This window comes from Narcine bancroftii, chromosome 3, assembly GCF_036971445.1.
Source record: "Narcine bancroftii isolate sNarBan1 chromosome 3, sNarBan1.hap1, whole genome shotgun sequence".
Lineage (NCBI taxonomy): Eukaryota > Metazoa > Chordata > Chondrichthyes > Torpediniformes > Narcinidae > Narcine > Narcine bancroftii.
In genome coordinates, this window is record NC_091471.1 from 252,324,174 (window position 1) to 252,342,904 (window position 18,731).

Below are 18,731 nucleotides of genomic sequence, written 5' to 3' on the forward strand. Positions count from 1 at the left end.
CCTCAGTCCACCAGTTGGGCGGGCCACATCTCTTGAATGTATCTCACCAGACTCCTGAGCCAGACACTTGATTTCGAGCTCTGGCACAGGAAGACATCACCAGATAAGGAAGACTGGAGGATGACCTCATGGCCTTTGTGAGGCAATGCCACCTTCTCCTCATTCGTGCGACCCTGGCACGTGGGTGCTCAAAGGGCAGAAGGACAGGGATTGAGAGATTTAAGGGCAGTCATTGGGAGCTCCCAGAGACCCTACATCATTAGAACAAGCAGTATACCAGCTAACCTTCTGCCTGCACTGATACCCACCTCCTACCCCATGGTTCCCACACTGGCCTCAGTCACCACACTAGAATGGAAGCAAGAAATGCTTGATCATCACAGAGATAAAATTATGAAGGGGAGGGGGGTGGTTAAGATAAAAGAGATTCCCAGAATCCCCAGGGCATGGGATTATAGAATGTAAGAGCACAGCTGAGAGGTATGTTTTTCACAAAGAGAGTGATGGTTAACTGGAATGAGTAGCTAGAAGAGGGGGTAAAGGCAGATACAATTAAAATGATTAAAAAAATTTAGACATACAGCAATGGTAACAGGCCCTTTCGGCCCATGAGCTCATGCTGCCCAATTACACCTAAATGACTTACAACCCCTGTACATTTTGGAGGGTGGGAGGAAACCCATGCAGACAAACTCCGTACGGACAGCACCGGTTTCGAACCCGTGACGCTGTCGCTGTAACAGTGTTGCACTAACTGCTACCCTAACTGTTTGGACGGGTATTGAGACAGGAAAGATGTAGAGGTACATGAGCTCAATGCAGGCAAACATATAGACAAAAGTAGGTATCAGTGTGGGGAAGGTGGGTTAAAAGACACATTTTTGCATTTGTTTTTATGATTCTCTATAATCCCCAACATCTTTTCTGGGTCCAAATGACACAGCAGAAAATTCTCCGATTCTTTCAATCTCTTTGCCCTCCTTTCAAGGATGGTGATAAATTATATCCCATTAATCCTGCATCACTTCCCAGTGTCCCTGATCATTATTATCTCCTAGTCATATCCAAAGGACTTTCATCAATTAATTACATTGACCTGTTGATAAATATATTAAACATGCACACACATCTCTTCATTTGTTAAAGGAAATCAGCCACTTTCAATACAGGTTGAACCTCTACTGTCCGGTGCTCTGTCGCCATTAGTACAAACTGCTTATAGACAGCACGGGATTCAAACCTGATCGTTGGCGCTATAAAGGAGTTGTGCTAACCACTCCACTAACAGGGATTTGATTTGTGATATATTTAATCCTTTTAGCTCAGAAAATGGGTCTGATCGAAGAATCTACCGCACCTTTGACAGCTATTTGCTATGCATTTTCTATTTTCATTTTCTTTGGCCTGTCAATGGCCATGTCCCAACATCGCCGGATTAAAGAGGTTCAACCTGTAATTAAATGTTTTGCAAGATTTCATGCTACCAGTCCCAAGGAGGGTTCCTGATCTCCAAGTCCAACTATCAAGATGCAGTCAGCTTGTCGAATACAGCGTTGGGTCCAAGGTGTCATGCTGTAGTCAGTCTGGTATAACACAATCCGATGAATGTCCTCTTGCTGGGCCAGCCAAGCTGAGAGTCGGTACTCATGGATGCTACAAAGGTATACAAACAACACGAGTTGCTCTGAGTGCAGTGTTAGTAAAGCACATGCTCTGCAAATGAAAATGTTCAAAACCTTTTGATAACATCCCAGCCCTGGACTTGGACATTAGGTGCTGAGTTGAAATAGTCAATGGTGAACACACAAGGCATTATTTGGGATGGATTTGTGGTCCAGGACAAGCTCAGAGCGCATGAATGGTTCTTATTAGCAAGCCCAAATGCAGTAAGTAAAACTCGGACAAAATTAATTGGAATGTTACATGGGGTAGAAACAGGATTGGGGAAATTATTGTTCTCAGCCACAGGTATTAGTTCATGAGATCTTATTATAATTATCAGAGGGCATCAGTAAAGAACATTCATGGGGTGATCACATATCCCAAACATTGTGCAGATTTTCAGAAAATAGAAATGTTTGGTGTTTGAGTTTCTGATAGTAGTGCAACTCATAACATTATAGTGCAGAACAGGCCCTTTGGCTCACCATGTTGTTCTGAGCTATAAAATAGATAAACCCATCCACAATCTAAACCTTCCCTTTCTTAACCATCTATTTTTCCTGCATCCATGTGCCTGGCTAAGAGCCTTTTAAATACCCCTATTGTACCAGCCTCCACCACCCCTGGTAATGCATTCCAGGCACCCACTATTCTGTGTAAAAAACATACCCAATATTTCCCTGAACTGTCTTCTCTTTACTTTGTACAGATGCAGATTTCTTCTAGTATTTACTACTCTCGCTCCGGGAAAAGGCACTGGCTGTCTACCTATGCCTCTCATAATCTTGTCTTAAGTTACCTCTCATCCTTCTACATATCAAAGGGAAAAGCTAACCTTGCCTCATAAGACACATTCTCCAATTCAGGCAACATCCTTGTAAATCTCCTCTGCAGCCTTTCCTTAACTTCCACCTTCCTTCCTGTAATGAGGGAACCAGGATTGAACCCAATATTCCAAGTGTGGTCTAACCGGTGCTTTACGAAGCTGCAAGATTTTTCTCAACCCTTGAACTCAATCCGCCAACTAATGAAGGCCAGCAGATCATCAGCCTTCTTTCTCCTATCGACCTGCGTGGCAACCTTGAGATCTATGGATTTGGACTCCGAGGCTTCTGTTCATCCACATGGTTAAGAATTCTGCCATTAACCATGTGCTCTGCCTTCACGTATGACACTCCAAAATGCATCACCTCACACTTACCCACATTAAACTCCATCTGCAACTTTTCCACCCAACTCTGCATTCTGTCTATATCCTCCTGTAACCTACGTCAACCTTCTACATTATCCATGACACCTCCAACGTTCATGCCATCTGCAAACTTACTCATCCACCCTTCTACTTCTTCATCCAGGTTATTTATAAAATTCACCAATCAGGGGGTCCCAGAACAGATCCCTGTGGAACTCCACTAGTCACTGACCACCAGGCAGAATACATTCCATCTACGAATACCCTCTGCTTTTTTGCAGGCAAGCCAATTCTGAATCCACACCGCCAAGATTCCATGGATCCCAAACCTCTTGATTTTCTGAGTAAGTCTATCATGGGGAACCCTGTCAAATGCCTTATTAAGATCCATATGCACATCTACTGCTCTATCTTCATCAATTTCTTTTGTTACTTCTTCAAAAAACTCAATTATGCTTGTGAGGCTGACCTTCCCTTCAAAGTCATGCTGACTGTCCCTAAAAAGACAACTTCTATAAATGCTTATATATCCTGTCCCTAAGAATTCTATCCAATAGTTTTCCCTCCACTGATGTAAGACTCCCTTGTCTATAATTCCCAGGATTCTTCCAATTACCTTTTTTTAAACAAGGGACTACATTTCCCATTCTCCAATCCTCTAGTTCCTCCCCTGTGTACAGGGACTACAGTTTACACTTTCTATCCATTCCATGACTGGAACAAACTTTCAGGTAGAATCCATCGTTTATGTAACCAATACAATTGGGAGTGGGAGTAAGTGAACAAAAGATATACTTAAATCAAGAACATGAATTACTAAACATAGAAGTCTACACAAGGAGGTCTGCAGTCTCTGGGATTGTCATGCAGTACACAAAAGTGCTGGGAAAAATCAGCAGCATCCATAGGAAGTAAAGGGTAACCAACATTTTGGTCCTGATCCTTTTGTTAAGGTATGTGCAAAAAAAGCAGGCAGGTGCCTGAATTAAAAAGGTGAGGGGAAGGTGGTGAGGAGAGGAGGGAGGAAGGGGTAGGGGAGGAGCACAAGCCTTAGGTGGATGTAGTGGGAGGGTAGGAGAGACAAGAGCTGAGGTGATGGGGGAGGGAAAGAGGGGAGCTGAATGGAGAGGGAAGGCAAGGGGTTGGGGAGCTGGAAGAAAGGAAAGACAGCTGGAGGGCCATAGGGAAAGAGAGAGACTTGGGGGAGGGGTTTAACAGAAACTAGAGAAGTTGATGTAAATGCTGTCTGGTTGGAGAGTGCCAAGTGTTATTTCACGGAAGGACCATTTGGGGCCTTGAATGGCGGTGAAAGAGGAGGTGAGGGCGCAAGTGTAGCATTTCTCATGGTCACAGGGATAGGTACCCAAGAGGGCAATTAGTGGGAAGGGATGAGTGGGTCCTGGAGGGAGCGGTCCCTGTGGAAACCTGTCTGGTGGTGCATTTATGTTGTAGGTGACAGAAATTGCTGAGGATTATATATTGGATGTGGAGCCTGGTGGGTGTTAGGCTAAGGGGAATCCTGTCATTGCTGCGTCTTGGGACAGAGGAAGCCAGGGCGGATGAGTGGGTTTTAGAGAAGATGCGCACAAGTGCTTGTAAATAGTATTGGTATGGATAAGTATTGTGCTTGGCTTAGACATTGTGGGCTGTTGCGCTTATCTGTGTACTGTATGATTATAAGAAGCAGATTATTTTATTTACAGCACGGTAGAAGCTGATCTGGCCATGTTGCCCAATTACATCCAAATTAACCTATGACCTTCTATATTTTGGAGGGTGGGAGGAAAGCAGAGCACCCAGGGAAAGCCCACACAGACATAGAGAGAACGTACAAACTCCCGAGAGGCAGCGCTGGATTTAAAACCAGGGCTGTTGGCGCTGTAATAGCGTTGCGCTAATCGCTACGCTAACTGTGCCTGCCAAATTCGATTGTGAGCAGATTTGTGCTCCTCATTTAAGAACAGATGCACTGAAGTTGGAGAGGGTTCAAAGGAGGTTCACTAAGATGATTCCAGCAATGAAAGGGTTATTCAAAATTTCGAGGTGCCAAGGGACTTGGGAGTCCTTGTGCAGGATTTGTTTCTCGAGGGATAGCATGCAGAGCAGGGATTTAATGTAGAGACTCTATAAAGTATTGGTGAGACATCACTTGGAGTGCCATGTACATGTTTAGGCACAATATTTGAGAAAAGTTTGGCTTTGGAGAGGGTTCAGAGAAGATTTACTAAATGATACCACGAATGAAAGGGTTAGTATATGAGGAGTGATTGTTAGCTCTTGGACTGTACACGTTGGAGTACAGAAGGATGAGGGGGAACCTTAGAGGCATTTCGAATGGTGAAAGGCCTGGAGAGATTAGATGTCACAAGGATTTTTACCATGGTAGGTCAACCTGGTTAACAAGAGCAGCACGGTTAGGGCAAGGCTATTACAGCACCACCGATCTGGGTTCAAATCCAGTGCAGTCAGTTTGAACATTCTCCCCGTGATTGCATGGGCTTTCTCTGGATTCTCCAGTTTTCTCCCAACAACGTGAGGGGTTGTAGGTTTATTTGGGTGTAATTGGGCGACATGGGATTAAATGGCTGGAATTAGTTACCAGCCTGCTGTGAATAAAATTTTAAACAAGCTTCGCCCCAAGAAGTCTCTCAGGAAAATCAAGGAGAAGAATGAAGCCCTCATATCTGCCAAAAGGAATCAATGAATTTGATGACAACAAATCAATTAATTGATTGATTGTGTGGCAAAAACAGCATTACAGGTAAATTATATTAGGTTACACCCTTCTACAATAACATATTAGGTTTATAAATCTATTCAGTCATTTATAGTCAAAAATCAGATCTCACCAAGTATGAAGTCAATTTCTAGCTTCAGTGGCTGGAAGTTGTCTTGCAGGGTATGTATATAGTTCTCTTACCTGTCCAATGCTGATGCACCCAGGCGCTGCCGAATTATATCACTGGTCATCAACAGTGTGGGGCCTATCAAGTTAGAAGGAGCAATAGTTTAGTATAATTGTTAATACTCTTGCATTACTCTGTAACCAAAATTCTGAAAACTGAACAGATCCAAAAAAAAAACTTTTTTCAGCACCGACATGACATCACAGTTGAAAAAGATTTAACCACCTGACTTGCCCACATGAGGCTCTGACGCTCTGTCGGTGCCAGTTTTGTAACGACAAAGCTCTGTGATACAAAACAAAATCTTTTTTTCTAGCCAGGAAGAAGCCAAACAGAGCTGGGTCCAAGTCTTTAGCATCGGCTGCAAATGGAGTCTTCTACTGCAACTCCATTCCTAACATCGGGTGCAGTGCTGTCTGCATCGAAGAAGTTGCCTCAGTTTATGATAAAATGGTGAGACAGATGCAATGGGCTGAATGTCCTATTCCTGCTCCTATGTCTTATGGTCTTTTGATCAAAATTATTATTTGATAATAATACCTAGTGTCGCTGAAAATGTTCTCCCAGAATCACAGTGCGGCTTTCGCGCAAACAGAGGAACTACTGACATGGTCTTTGCCCTCAGACAGCTCCAAGAAAAGTGCAGAGAACAAAACAAAGGACTCTACATCACCTTTGTTGACCTCATCAAAGCCTTCGACACCGTGAGTAGGAAAGGGCTTTGGCAAATACTAGAGCGCCTCGGATGCCCCCCAAAGTTCCTCAACATGGTTATCCAACTGCACGAAAACCAACAAGGTCGGGTCAGATACAGCAATGAGCTCTCTGAACCCTTCTCCATTAACAATGGCGTGAAGCAAGGCTGCGTTCTCGCACCAACCCTCTTTTCAATCTTCTTCAGCATGATGCTGAAACAAGCCATGAAAGACCTCAACAATGAAGACGCTGTTTACATCCGGTACTGCACGGATGGCAGTCTCTTCAATCTGAGGTGCCTGCAAGCTCACACCAAGACACAAGAGCAACTCGTCCTTGAACTACTCTTTGCAGACGATGCAGCTTTAGTTGCCCATTCTGAACCAGCTCTTCAGCGCTTGACGTTCTGTTTTGCGGAAACTGCCAAAATGTTTGGCCTGGAAGTCAGCCTGAAGAAAACTGAGGTCCTCCATCAGCCAGCTCCCCACCATGACTACCAGCCCCCCTACATCTCCATCGGGCACACAAAACTCAAAACAGTCAACCAGTTTACCTATCTCGGCTGCACCATTTCATCGGATGCAAGGATCGACAACAAGATATACAACAGACTCATCAAGGCAAAAAGCACCTTTGGAAGACTACACAAAAGAGTCTGGAAAAACAACCAACTGAAAAACCTCACAAAGATTAGCGTATACAGAGCCGTTGTCATACCCACACTCCTGTTCGGCTCCAAATCATGGGTCCTCTACCGGCATTACCTACGGCTCCTAGAACGCTTCCACCAGCGCTGTCTCCGCTCCATCCTCAACATTCATTGGAGTGACTTCATCACCAACATCGAAGTACTTGAGATGGCAGAGGCCAACAGCATCGAATCCACGCTGCTGAAGATCCAACTGCGCTGGGTGGGTCACGTCTCCAGAATGGAGGACCATCGCCTTCCCAAGATCGTGTTATATGGCGAGTCTCCACTGGCCACCGAGACAGAGGTGCACCAAAGAAAAGGTACAAGGACTGCCTAAAGAAATCTCTTGGTGCCTGCCACATTGACCACCGGCAGTGGGCTGATATCCCCTCAAACCGTGCATCTCGGCGCCTCACTGTTCGGCGGGCAGCAACCTCCTTTGAAGAAGACCGCAGAGCCCACCTCACTGACAACAAAAGACAAAGGAGGAAAAACCCAACACCCAACCAACCAATTTTCCCTTGCAACCGCTGCAACCGTGTCTGCCTGTCCCGCATCGGACTTGTCAGCCACAAACGAGCCTGCAGCTGACGTGGACATTACCCCTCCATAAATCTTCGTCCGCGAAGCCAAGCCAAAGAAGAAGATTTGATAAAGTGAGAGCATTTCTCAACCATGCTGTTTTTCTTTAGAAACCTGAATTTACAAGGCCAAAAGTTTCAGTGTTGCACATTGTAGTGTGGATTGTGGAGGGCTATGTGACCTCTCTGGCTCGAACCCGGTGGGAAAGTGGATTGTGGAGGATCATGTGACCTCTCCGGCTAGAACCCGGTGGAAAAGTGGATTGTGGAGGATCATGTGACCTCTCCCCTACAACCCAGTGAAAAAGTGGATTGTGGAGGATCATGTTACTTCTCCAGCTAGAATCTGGCAGGAAAGTGCATTCTGGAGGATCATGTGACCTGTCCGGCTAGAACCCGGTGGAAAAGAATGGAGGGCCATGAGACCTCTCTGGCTAGAAAATCACACGGGTCACTACTGGACTTGTTAATCACCTGGGCCAGCCCCACTGGCCTGGAGGGGGGTATGAAGCCTGATACATGGAGTAGCTGGATTTCTTTTTCCCAAGGTACGAACCTGAACTTTACAAGCTAGAGCCAATGCTGGAAAATTGATACCATTTTGCTGTCCGTAATGGGTGTGGGGCTTTGTGGTGCACACTGATAAATCATTATTGTATTGTCCTTCTATTTCCTTATTTAATGTTGACCCTGCGCTGGGTCGAGGGGTGGTGGTAACTGTTGATTTATCGTCCTCTACTGTATATCTCCATCTAGCTTCTGATACGATTGCTTCCTGTACTTTGTGAGTGTGTGAGTGATTGTGATTCCCTATGGCGAATTTCCCTCCTGTGGCTAGACTCATTGCTTTTCGGACCTGTCAAACCTATTCCACACACAAGCTTCCTACTTAGACTGACCAATGGCATTGAGTGCATGCATCAGCTCCATTGCAAAGGCGGCAATCGGCACATCATCGCAGACAGGAAGCACAGCCACAGTGGAAAGGTTGTTGGTCGGGTATGTCACATCGGTGCTACTCGCTGTTGAAAGTCCCAAGCCAGAGCCTGAAAAGAATTGAGACAAAATTGAAAATATGGACTCATAAAGTGCGATGGTTTTGTGTTAATATTAATCTTTAAAGTTAAGTTAAAATCTTGTTTATATTTTTAATAAAGGTTTTTGGGTGGAGAGGGCATATATGCATTTTACAGACACACAATTGGTCTCAGAGTCCTTTGAAATGGAAGCTGGTAGATCTCAAAGACCAGTTGTCTATAAATCCATTGTTCAGTGGAAGCTGTGTAAACAGCCATAAAAATGGAGAACTCAAGAAGACCATAAGGTGTAGGAGCAGAAATAGGCTAATCAGCCCATCGAGTCTGCCCTGCCATTTAATCATGAGCTGATCCATTTTCCCACTCAGCCCCACTGCCCGGCCTTCTCCTCATAACCTTCGATGCCCTGGCTAATTAAGAATCTACCAATCTCTGCTTTAAGTACACCCAATGACCAGGTTTCTACAACTGCTTATGGCAACAAATTCCACAGATTTAGCACCCTCAGGCTAAAGAAATTCCTCCATATCCCTTCAATGCCCTTCAATCCTGAAGTTGTGCCCTCTTGTCCTAGACTCTTCCACAAGCTGGTGGTTGCTCAAGGAGGCCATCTGTTTAAATACAAGATCGTTTGATTATTTATGTATGTTGTTAGAATGGAAATTCAGAGGCAGGTAATTCAAACAAGCAGGACTTATAATTCAATTATCAGCAGACAGGCTGGAGTCAGAACCATTCAAACTCCTGGAGGAGATGCTTTTAGCATATGAATGTGAAGTGACTTCAAAAAGGCCATCTGCCATGATTCATGATTTTGGAGAAATGAAGTCACGTGTCATGTGATGCGAGTTTTCAGAGAAAAATATTACTGGAATGAAAGGCATTTTGACACCAGAAGATGCCTGGTCATCCTGTAGAAGCATTTGCTTGGTCATCCTGTGAGTAAGACATGATTGAATACAGTAACCATAAAAGGTACTGTTACATGTTACTCTCTGGTCAAAGGAGAACACAGCTTAAGTGGCTTTTGAAGGAGGAAGACCACTTCTGACTGTCTCTAAGATAAAGAGGGAAGTTCCACCATGTCCTTTTCTATGTGGGTGTTTTATTTAGCCCTTGTCTGGGTTTGTGAAATCATCGTGGAAGAAAATAGCCACTTCACTGTCTCTTTGGAAAAGAGGTCAGATTTATCGTGTGGTACACAGATTCCAAAATCTCCAAGCAAGAGAGAGAAAAATCATTCGTATGAAGAAAAATTGCTCTGAAAACAACTCGACAAGAGAAATTTGAGAGTTTCAAAATATTTGCTTTTGGACAACAATTTAAAGAAATCTGATGCCTCACACTTACTCCATAATTGCTTTTGATCAGCAGTAAAGACTTGACTGAATTTCAACACAGAACCTTTCTGTGACTGAAATTTAAAATCATCTCTCGAATCAAGCAAACTGGAATGGTTTGGATTTTAACACATACAATATATATATATTTTGTGCTTAGTGGGGTTAAGTTTAGTGTTAAAGAAAGAAGTGTTATGGTATAAAAATGATTGTTTTACCATAACCATTGTCTTTGGTTATTCCCTTTGCTGCTAATTTAGGAAGTAACACAAGGTACTATTTAGACTATGTAAAGTTGAGATATAAGCACGAATAAAACGCTAAAGTCTGCAGACACTGTGACTGAAGTAAAACACAATGTTGGAGAAACTCAGCAGGTCAAACAGAGTCCTTTATAATAGCAAGGATAAGAATACACTAACATTTCGGGCTTGAGCTCTTCATCAAGGTATGAACAAAATGTCGGCAGGCACCTGAACAAAATGGTGGAGGTGGGGGGGTCGGGCAGTGGGTTGAGCACAGTCCACAGGCAGGAGATAATAGATGGGAGGGAGGACACCCAACAACAAGCAGGGGAGGGAGGTGATGGCTCTGTGAATGGAGAGGGAAGGTGGGTGGAGAGCAGGAGGAAAGAAGATGGAGGGATAGGAAAGAGAGGGAGAACAGTGTAATGGAAGATTCTAACCTGGTTTTTTAAACTTGCAGCTCTGGGTTCTGCAAGGCTGAGAACCTACTTGTGATTTAGAATCAGCAGACATAAGCTAAATTCCACCAAGGGGCCAGAGATGCTGTTATCTGACGAAAGGACATCTGTGTACCAAGAACATTTAATCTTCCTGCTTGTTTTGGTCACAGACTGTCAGAGGCCTAGCCTTGATGCAAAATAAACCATTGTATTCAAAGTGATAAGCTGAAAATTATGTTATTCGTTAATAGCCTAGCATGCTAGCTTGCTTGCTTATCTTTCTTGCTGTGCTGGGAATAGGTGCTTGGGTAAGCAGTTTTTGGGTAATATAAGTCATGGTCCAGCTGCTGAAGTTTGAGACTCTCCGAGAGGTGGCAACATCTCTCAGCAAGAAGAAGAACTTTTGGAGTCCAGCCAACGTCCCGGTCAGGGGAGGTGGAGAAGTTGCTACCGGCGCCCTGGCAACCTACTACAAGTGTGCAGTCGTTGCCTCGCTTCGGCAGTTGGGAACAGTCCAAGCGTTGATAAGTATAGTTGGGAAGGGCTTGCATATTGGAGTGTGAAATCAGCTTTTGAATTTGTAATAAACATTTGTATAATCTGAACTGCTCTCGGTGTGTGTGTCTATTTTCTTTCGGTAGCTCAAACACTGTGACCAATCTAAAACGAACAAAATGAGAGGTATAAGTTTACCCAAGACAAACGGGGAGTGGGCTAACAGAAATATGATAAGTTGATGTTAATGACATTCGGTCGGAGAGAGCCCAGATGGAAAATAAGGTGCTGCAGATACACAAGTGAAGTATTGCTCCACTTGGAAGGACTGTTTGGGGCCCCAAATGGTGGTGAGGGAGGAGGTGTGGGCGCAAGGGTGGCACCATCTATGGCCACAGGGGATGCTGGGAAGGGGGCGATTAATGGGAAGGGATGAATGGTCGAGGGAGTGCTCCCAACGGAAGGAGAAGAGGGGAAGATGTGTTGTCTGGTGGTGGGATCATGTTGCAGCTCATGGCAATTATGGAGGATTATGTTCTGGATGCAGAGGCTGGTAGGTGGGATCAAACTCTGGTCAAATCTTACTCACTTATGCTTTCAGCATCATTAGTGGTGTCAACATACATATGCGGAATGAGACCCCGTTTTGCTTCCATCTGCTTATATCATCCCACCTCCCTTCCACTGTGCAAGTGAGACCATACCCTCTCACAAGGATTAGAATACAATATTATTTCACAGTGAGGGAAAGTGTCTCAGAACTGATATTGTTTTGCTACTGAGTACAGATGACATGGGGATGAAATCTTCATGTGAATATTAGAAAAAATGTTGGAAAGAACAATGTCAGGCAGAAGCTAGAGAAACAAAGACAAGAGTTAATGTTTCAGGACTATGAATTCTGATCAGCTTTAAGATGGCAGGAGACGGTTGAGTGGAGAGAATCTAAGAACAGGTCTGTAATGGCAGGAGAAATTAGTGACAAAGGGAATGATTTTTCAAGTGGAAGATTGCAGAAATGGTACCAGAAAGAAACAATAGGATACTCTGAAGAATGTAGAGATGAAGGCAGGGTAATTATTTGTTCTATCAAAAAAAAAGTTGCATTCTGGAACTGCTTACCCAAAATTGTTGATTTCAATGCTTAGTTGGAGAAGAACAAAGAGGAGGGAAGGGGGGAGGATGGAGGAGCTGAACAAGGAGAGGTGGGCTGAGCAAGGGGGCTGATATGGTATTTCAATACAAATCAACTGACAACACGTGGCTAAATTAACTAAACTAGGAATACGGTGGTTGAGAACTCTACCTGGAAATGGTCCGTGCACCTGCTGTAGATTCCCCAGGATCTTCTGACCCAGCAGATGAATTAGCCGGGTGACTACCTGAAAAAAAAAATCACACAGTTTGACGAACTAATTAAAGGCAGAAACCTCATAATTGGTCGCACTCTGTTAAAATTCTGAAAAATGGCATAATCCAAAGAAAACTGCATATAGTATGTAATTAGTCCTAGAACGCTTCCACCAGCATTGTCTCCGCTCCATCCTCAACATTCATTGGAGCGACTTTATCCCTAACATCGAAGTACTCGAGATGGTTGAGGCCGACAGCATCAAATCCACGCTGTTGAAGATCCAACTGCGCTGGGTAGGTCACGTCTCCAGAATGGAGGACCATCGCCTCCCAAAGATCGTGTTATATAGCGAGCTCTCCACTGGCCATCGTGTCAGAGGTGCACCAAAGAAGAGGAACAAGGACTGCCTAAAGAAATCTCTTGGTGCCTGCCACATTGACCACCACCAGTGGGCTGATATCGCCTCAAACCGTGCATCTTGGCGCCTCACAGTTCGGCGGGAAGCAACCTCCTTTGAAGAAGACCGCAGAGCCCACCTCACTGACAAAAGACAAAGGAGGAAAAACCCAACACTCAACCCCAACCAACCAATTTTCCCCTGCAACCACTGCAACCGTGTCTGCCTGTCCCGCATCGGACTTGTCAGCCACAAACGAGCCTGCAGCTGACGTGGACATTTACCCCTCCATAAATCTTCGTCCGCGAAGCCAAGCCAAAGAAGAGACCTACTGGTACAAATTGGGCACAAGAAGCAACTTGAAATATGGAGGTCTGCAAGCATTGTGAAAGGAGTAGAAACACAGAAGTAAAAAAGAATGGTGGTGCTACTGGAGCTGCTCCTCTGAAGGGTTCTACTGCCTACTCCAACTACCAACGGCTCTGTTCAGGCTTGAAATGGCCTGTTAAAGATGCTCATTGGGGTAGGTGGTGGGGGGGAGGAGAAGGGAGATTTCCCTTTAAGTACAGTCATAATGATGCATCAATGAAGTGATGCCTCAATGAAGGAGGTTCTAATTTAGCTCTCTGGTTTTGGACATGGGGCCATGCGGATTTAGCTTATCAAAAAACTCCTGTTCCAATTTCCAGGCATCACCCACCTGAGGATATCTCCTTTTGATGTTGTTCAGAGTTCCCTCAGGTAACTTGGCCAGCTCGGAGTCCCGAACAGCGTGCATGGTAGTGGCACGGGGCTGGCGCGTCAGTGCTTCCACCTGAATGAGAGTAAAAGCTTCCGTGTGAGAGGATGCCTAAATTACAAACAGATAATGATGACAGGCAGGGTACTACCTTTGGTGATATGTACCATTTACCATACATGCATGCAACAGGCGAATTTTGTGGATTAATTTTTGGGGTAAAATTTGTAGGATCGAATATTACACACATACCACTGTACCTTTGACCACGCTGAGTACCTGCTTCACTCGAGGTGTCAAGAGTTCCTATGGGGATGGCTGGCTGGGACCAAGTGGTAAGTCCAAGATGTCAGGATTCCGATGGTGGCAAGTGGCCGGCTGGGACCGGGTGGCAAGTCTGGATTCTGGGGGTCAGGAGCATGGATGGGTAGGTGGGTATATAAGGGGGGGGGGGGTCAACTAGTACATGCAATATATGGAAAATACCAGATTTTTGGGCAAAAAATAGAGGGTTAACTTTTACATGGTATTGAATATTACATGCATATATATGGTACACCTGGAAGAAAACACTACCAATAAGTGGTAATTATTTTTTAAAAATATTTTATTTAAAAAGACTCAAGCAAATATATAGATACAAATTATAAGACAAAAAGTTGTAATTCTGCCTTGCCCGCGGGAAAAAGAATCTCAGGGTTGCATGTGATGTCATGTTGGCACTCTGACAATAAATCTGAAATCTGAACCAGAAATCAAAAGTAAAACATCGGGTCTGCTCCGACAGTCTAATCATGAGTTGATCCATCGTCCCACTCAGCCCCACTCCCAAGCTTTCTCCTCATAACCCTTGATGCTCTGACAAATCCAATCTCTGCCTTAAATACTAATCCAATCTCTGCCTTAAATACATCTAATGACCTCGCCTCCACAGCCACCTGTGGCAACAATTTCCACAAACTCACGACTGTCTATCTAAAGAAATTATTCTGCATCTCTGTTGAGGCCCTTTAATCCCAAAGTTGTGCCCTCTTGTCTTAGACTACCCTACCATGGGAAACATCCTTGCCACATCTACTCCGTCTGGGATCCACCATCAAACCAACATTTCTGGTATGGGCCCTTCGTCAGGTAAGACATTCATTTCACCTCCATGATTCAAGTCTAATACAGCTTTATTTTCAGCACCAATGTGCTCCACAATTTATTTTTTTTTAGCAGCAGTAGCTCTTTCCTTAATGGTCAGAATTTGGCTTTCGGCACCATGGGAGGGGCAGAGGAAAGAGCAAAGAAAGTGGTAAAAGTCAGGAGGAAGGCAAGAGATGCATCAGTAACTTCCACGTGACCACGTTGCACTGTGCATTGTCATGTGCAGGATACCAGCTTGGCTGCCTTTGCTCAGATGGGAAAAAGTGTTTGAACAAGATGGCCTAATCTCAGATATTCTGATCAATACAGCCCTCTCCACAAGAGAGGAGGGAGAGGCCAGCTGACACTTGCATCCCGAGGCAATGAATAGTTCACTGACAATATTTTGCAGGTGAGGAGAGGAGGGAAAGGAAGAGAAATCATTACCACTCCAATCAGATCACCGCGGCCGTATTCTCCGACGAGTTCCTTTTTGCCATTAGCCTTTCGGATGACTGATCTCAGGCGGCCATTCAGTACGATGTAGGTGCAATCGGATCGATCAGCCTGCCTGCAAAACAACAAGGCTTTGGGTGAATTGGTCTCTGCACTACTCTCAACAGTAGGTTCACTCCTCTGGTTTGACCTGGGGATAAAGCAAGGACAACAGTGGAGTTACAGTCACAGGACGGCATGGATAGTTTGACAGAGGTCAGCACAATGTTACAGTGCTAGTGACCAGGGTTTGAATCCTACGCTTCCTGTAAGGAGTTTGTACATTCGTGCTGTGTCTGTGTGGGTTCCCTCTGGGTGCTCCAGTTTCCTCCCACCGTTCAAAAATGTAGCAGGGGTTGTAGGTTATTTGGGTGTAATCAGGTGGCACTGGCTTGTGAACCAAAAGGGCCTGTTACCGTGCTGTATGCCTAAATTAAAAAAATGTAAATTTAGTATTTTAGCCAGAAAATCTGCAGATGCTTGGAGGTCATGCAGCATGTGTAGGGAGTAAAATGTAACCAATGTTTTGGGCCTGGACCTTTTGACAGGAATGAGGAAAGACAGGCAGACAGCCAACTAAAAATGTGGGGAGAGGAGAGCAGAGGAGGGAGGAAGGGGAAGGAGTGGAGCATGGGCTAACAGGAAAGAACAGTGGCGACTCTCATTTCACATTCATTGAAGGTTTTTACATGGTGCAATTTTCAAAAAAAAGCTGTAAAAATCTAGTTGCAACAAATGTGGTTAGATTAGCAAATAATACATGGATGTTCTCACTTACATAACTGATCAGTGAATTTGACATGCAAACCAATGCGAGTTCTACAGCACAGAAATAGATCTTAGGCCCAATTTGTCCATGCCAACCACAAGCTGGTGGCTGCAGCGGGTACTTCGGTGCAACTATACCATTGTATTTACCCAGACGACCAAAAACTGCAAACTTTTACACATGGAAACAAGACTATACTGATGAAGTAATCTTTCTGAGCTGTCCCATTGGACTGCGTGGGACCAATACCCCACTAAAACTTTCTTAGCCATCTGTTTGTCTACCAGGCAACCTTCTACAGAACTTTATCGAGAGGGTCCTGGCCAGCTGTGGAATGGTTGGATCAGAGGCAGAGAGGATCACTGGACTCTCTCTCTCTCTCTCTCTCTCCCTCTCTCCAATATTGACATGATCTACTGGAATCGTCTGAAGAAGGCATGCAAAATCATTGAGGATCCCTACCACCTCCTACAGACCATCTTTATGCTGCTCCCGTCAGGAAAGAGAGATCAGAGCCAGCACCACCAGGCTGAGGAACAGCTTCTTTCCATGGGCAGTGAGAAGGCTGAATGACCAAAGGAACTGCTCCCACTGACCATCTGAGACACTCGTGCTTTGAAAAGTAAATTTTAATTAAATTTAGATATGCAGCATAGTAACAGGCCATTCGGCCCACACGAGTGCACCACCCAATTAATCTAGGCCCCCCAGTACATTTTGAAGGGTGGGAGGAAATCGGAGCCACTAGGCAAAGAACGTACAAACTCCTTACTGACAGCGCGGAATTCAAACCCAAGTTCCGATCGTTGGCGCTGTAAAGGCCTTGCACTAACCGTGCCACCCAAGTAATACTGTATATATGAATCAGGCTTGATGGGGCGGATGGCCTACTCTTGTTCCTATTTCTTACATTCTATGTTCTAATACTTGTCCTGCATATGTATTGTTTGTCTGTATCTGTATGTCTGGTTGCGCCTGCATGTTTTGCACCGAGGACTGGAGAACGTTGTTTTGTCGGGTTGTACTTGTGCAATAAACTTGACTTGAAATGTCTTTTAAACATCATTGTACTCAATTCTACAAGTTCCTCTGGCAACTCATTTCTTATACCCCAAATTTGTCCCTTTTCCCTTTAAATCTTCCCCTTTCACCTTTTAACCTTCTAGTTTTTGACTCCCCCTACCCTCAATCAAAGACAGTAACAACCTACTTTATCTGTGCCCTTCATGATTTGATATACACCTACAAGGTGACTCCTCAGCCTTCGCTCGAGGGAGAATAGTCCCAGCCTATCGTTACAATTCAAGGCCCCGTGTCTAGGTAATACTCTTGTGAATCTTTTCTGTACCTATGACCTCTTACCTGTCCACTGTGGTCCTCCCCTCCCTCACCTTTTATTCAGGTGCCTGCCTGGTTTTGCTTATACCCAATGAAGGGCCCAGCCCCAGATGGCTCCTATGGATGTTGCATGACTTGTTGAGTTTCTCTAACATGTTTGTGTGTTGTATCCACCCCCAGCATCGGCAGACTTTCTTGTTTAACTCCTAGCTCACAGATGGCCAACCTTTAATTTTTTAATTTAGATACATATGGCATGGTAGCAGGCCATTTTGGCCCACGAGTCTGTGCCGCCCAATTAGCCTACACCCCTGGTATGTACTCATGGGGCAAAATAGCCTGTTTAAAGTATGTTTAAATTAAAAATTAAAATTGTTGGCCACCCCTGGACCAAGCTTAACGATATCTTTCCTACAGCTGGGTGACCAGAAATGCACACAATACTCCAATATGTTCTGATCAACACCTTGCAATGCTGTAAACATGACATACATTCTGACCTCAAGTTCGTTATCCACTGACAGTACATATACATATACAACCAGACAAAGCACTGTTTCTCCTGACCACGGTGCATGGACATACTCAATGTCCCATCCAATGGAGGAGAGTGTTCCAAACATCTTTTTGTACTTGAACTTCATTTATCATTCGATTGGACAAGTGCATCCCGTTGAAACAGAGATCTCTGGTCCTCAGTGTGAAACATGCAAACACACAGCCAGAGAAGCAATACATATGCAGGATAAATACGGTATACATGTATAAAATATATAAATATTGCTTCATAAAACATGAAGGTTTGCAGACACCGTGACGAAAGATAAAATACAATGCTGGAGAAACTCAGCAGGAAAAACAGTGTACTTTATGTAGCAAATAAGTTACTGTGAGTAGTTCATTTATTTGGCTCTGATACTCCCATATCTCTTTCCCAACAGGAGCATATGAAAATGCTGTGTGCTGAGTGTAGGGGTCCTCAATGATTTTGCATGCCCTCTTCAGTAGATCACATCGGTGGTGGGGTGGAGGGAGACTCCAGTGCTCCTCTCTGCCATTATTATGGTACTGTGGATTAATTCTCTGAACTATTTGTCTACCGTGTTGCCACTTTCAGGGAACTATGTACCTATACCCCTGGTCTTTCTGTCCCACAACTCCAGAGCCCTGCCATTCATATCGTTTAATTTCAGCTACCCTTCCTTGGCCCATTTCGCCAGTGGATT

At 44.5% G+C, this 18,731-nt stretch overlaps 1 protein-coding gene across 13 annotated transcripts in view; it reads right to left on the bottom strand.

The window, feature by feature from the left end:
- The window catches only part of pnpla6 (patatin-like phospholipase domain containing 6), a 197,409-nt gene that overhangs the window by 66,460 nt on the left and 112,218 nt on the right, over window positions 1-18,731 (bottom strand). For all 13 annotated transcript variants that reach the window (XM_069927599.1, XM_069927607.1, XM_069927608.1 and 10 more), the window contains 6 exons: window positions 15,351-15,474; window positions 13,737-13,850; window positions 12,592-12,667; window positions 8,628-8,774; window positions 5,775-5,838; window positions 1,485-1,653 (listed from right to left, as the gene is read on the bottom strand). In XM_069927599.1, the coding sequence (XP_069783700.1) occupies window positions 1,485-1,653; window positions 5,775-5,838; window positions 8,628-8,774; window positions 12,592-12,667; window positions 13,737-13,850; window positions 15,351-15,474 (694 nt within the window). The remainder of the gene's footprint in view (window positions 1-1,484; window positions 1,654-5,774; window positions 5,839-8,627; window positions 8,775-12,591; window positions 12,668-13,736; window positions 13,851-15,350; window positions 15,475-18,731) is intronic.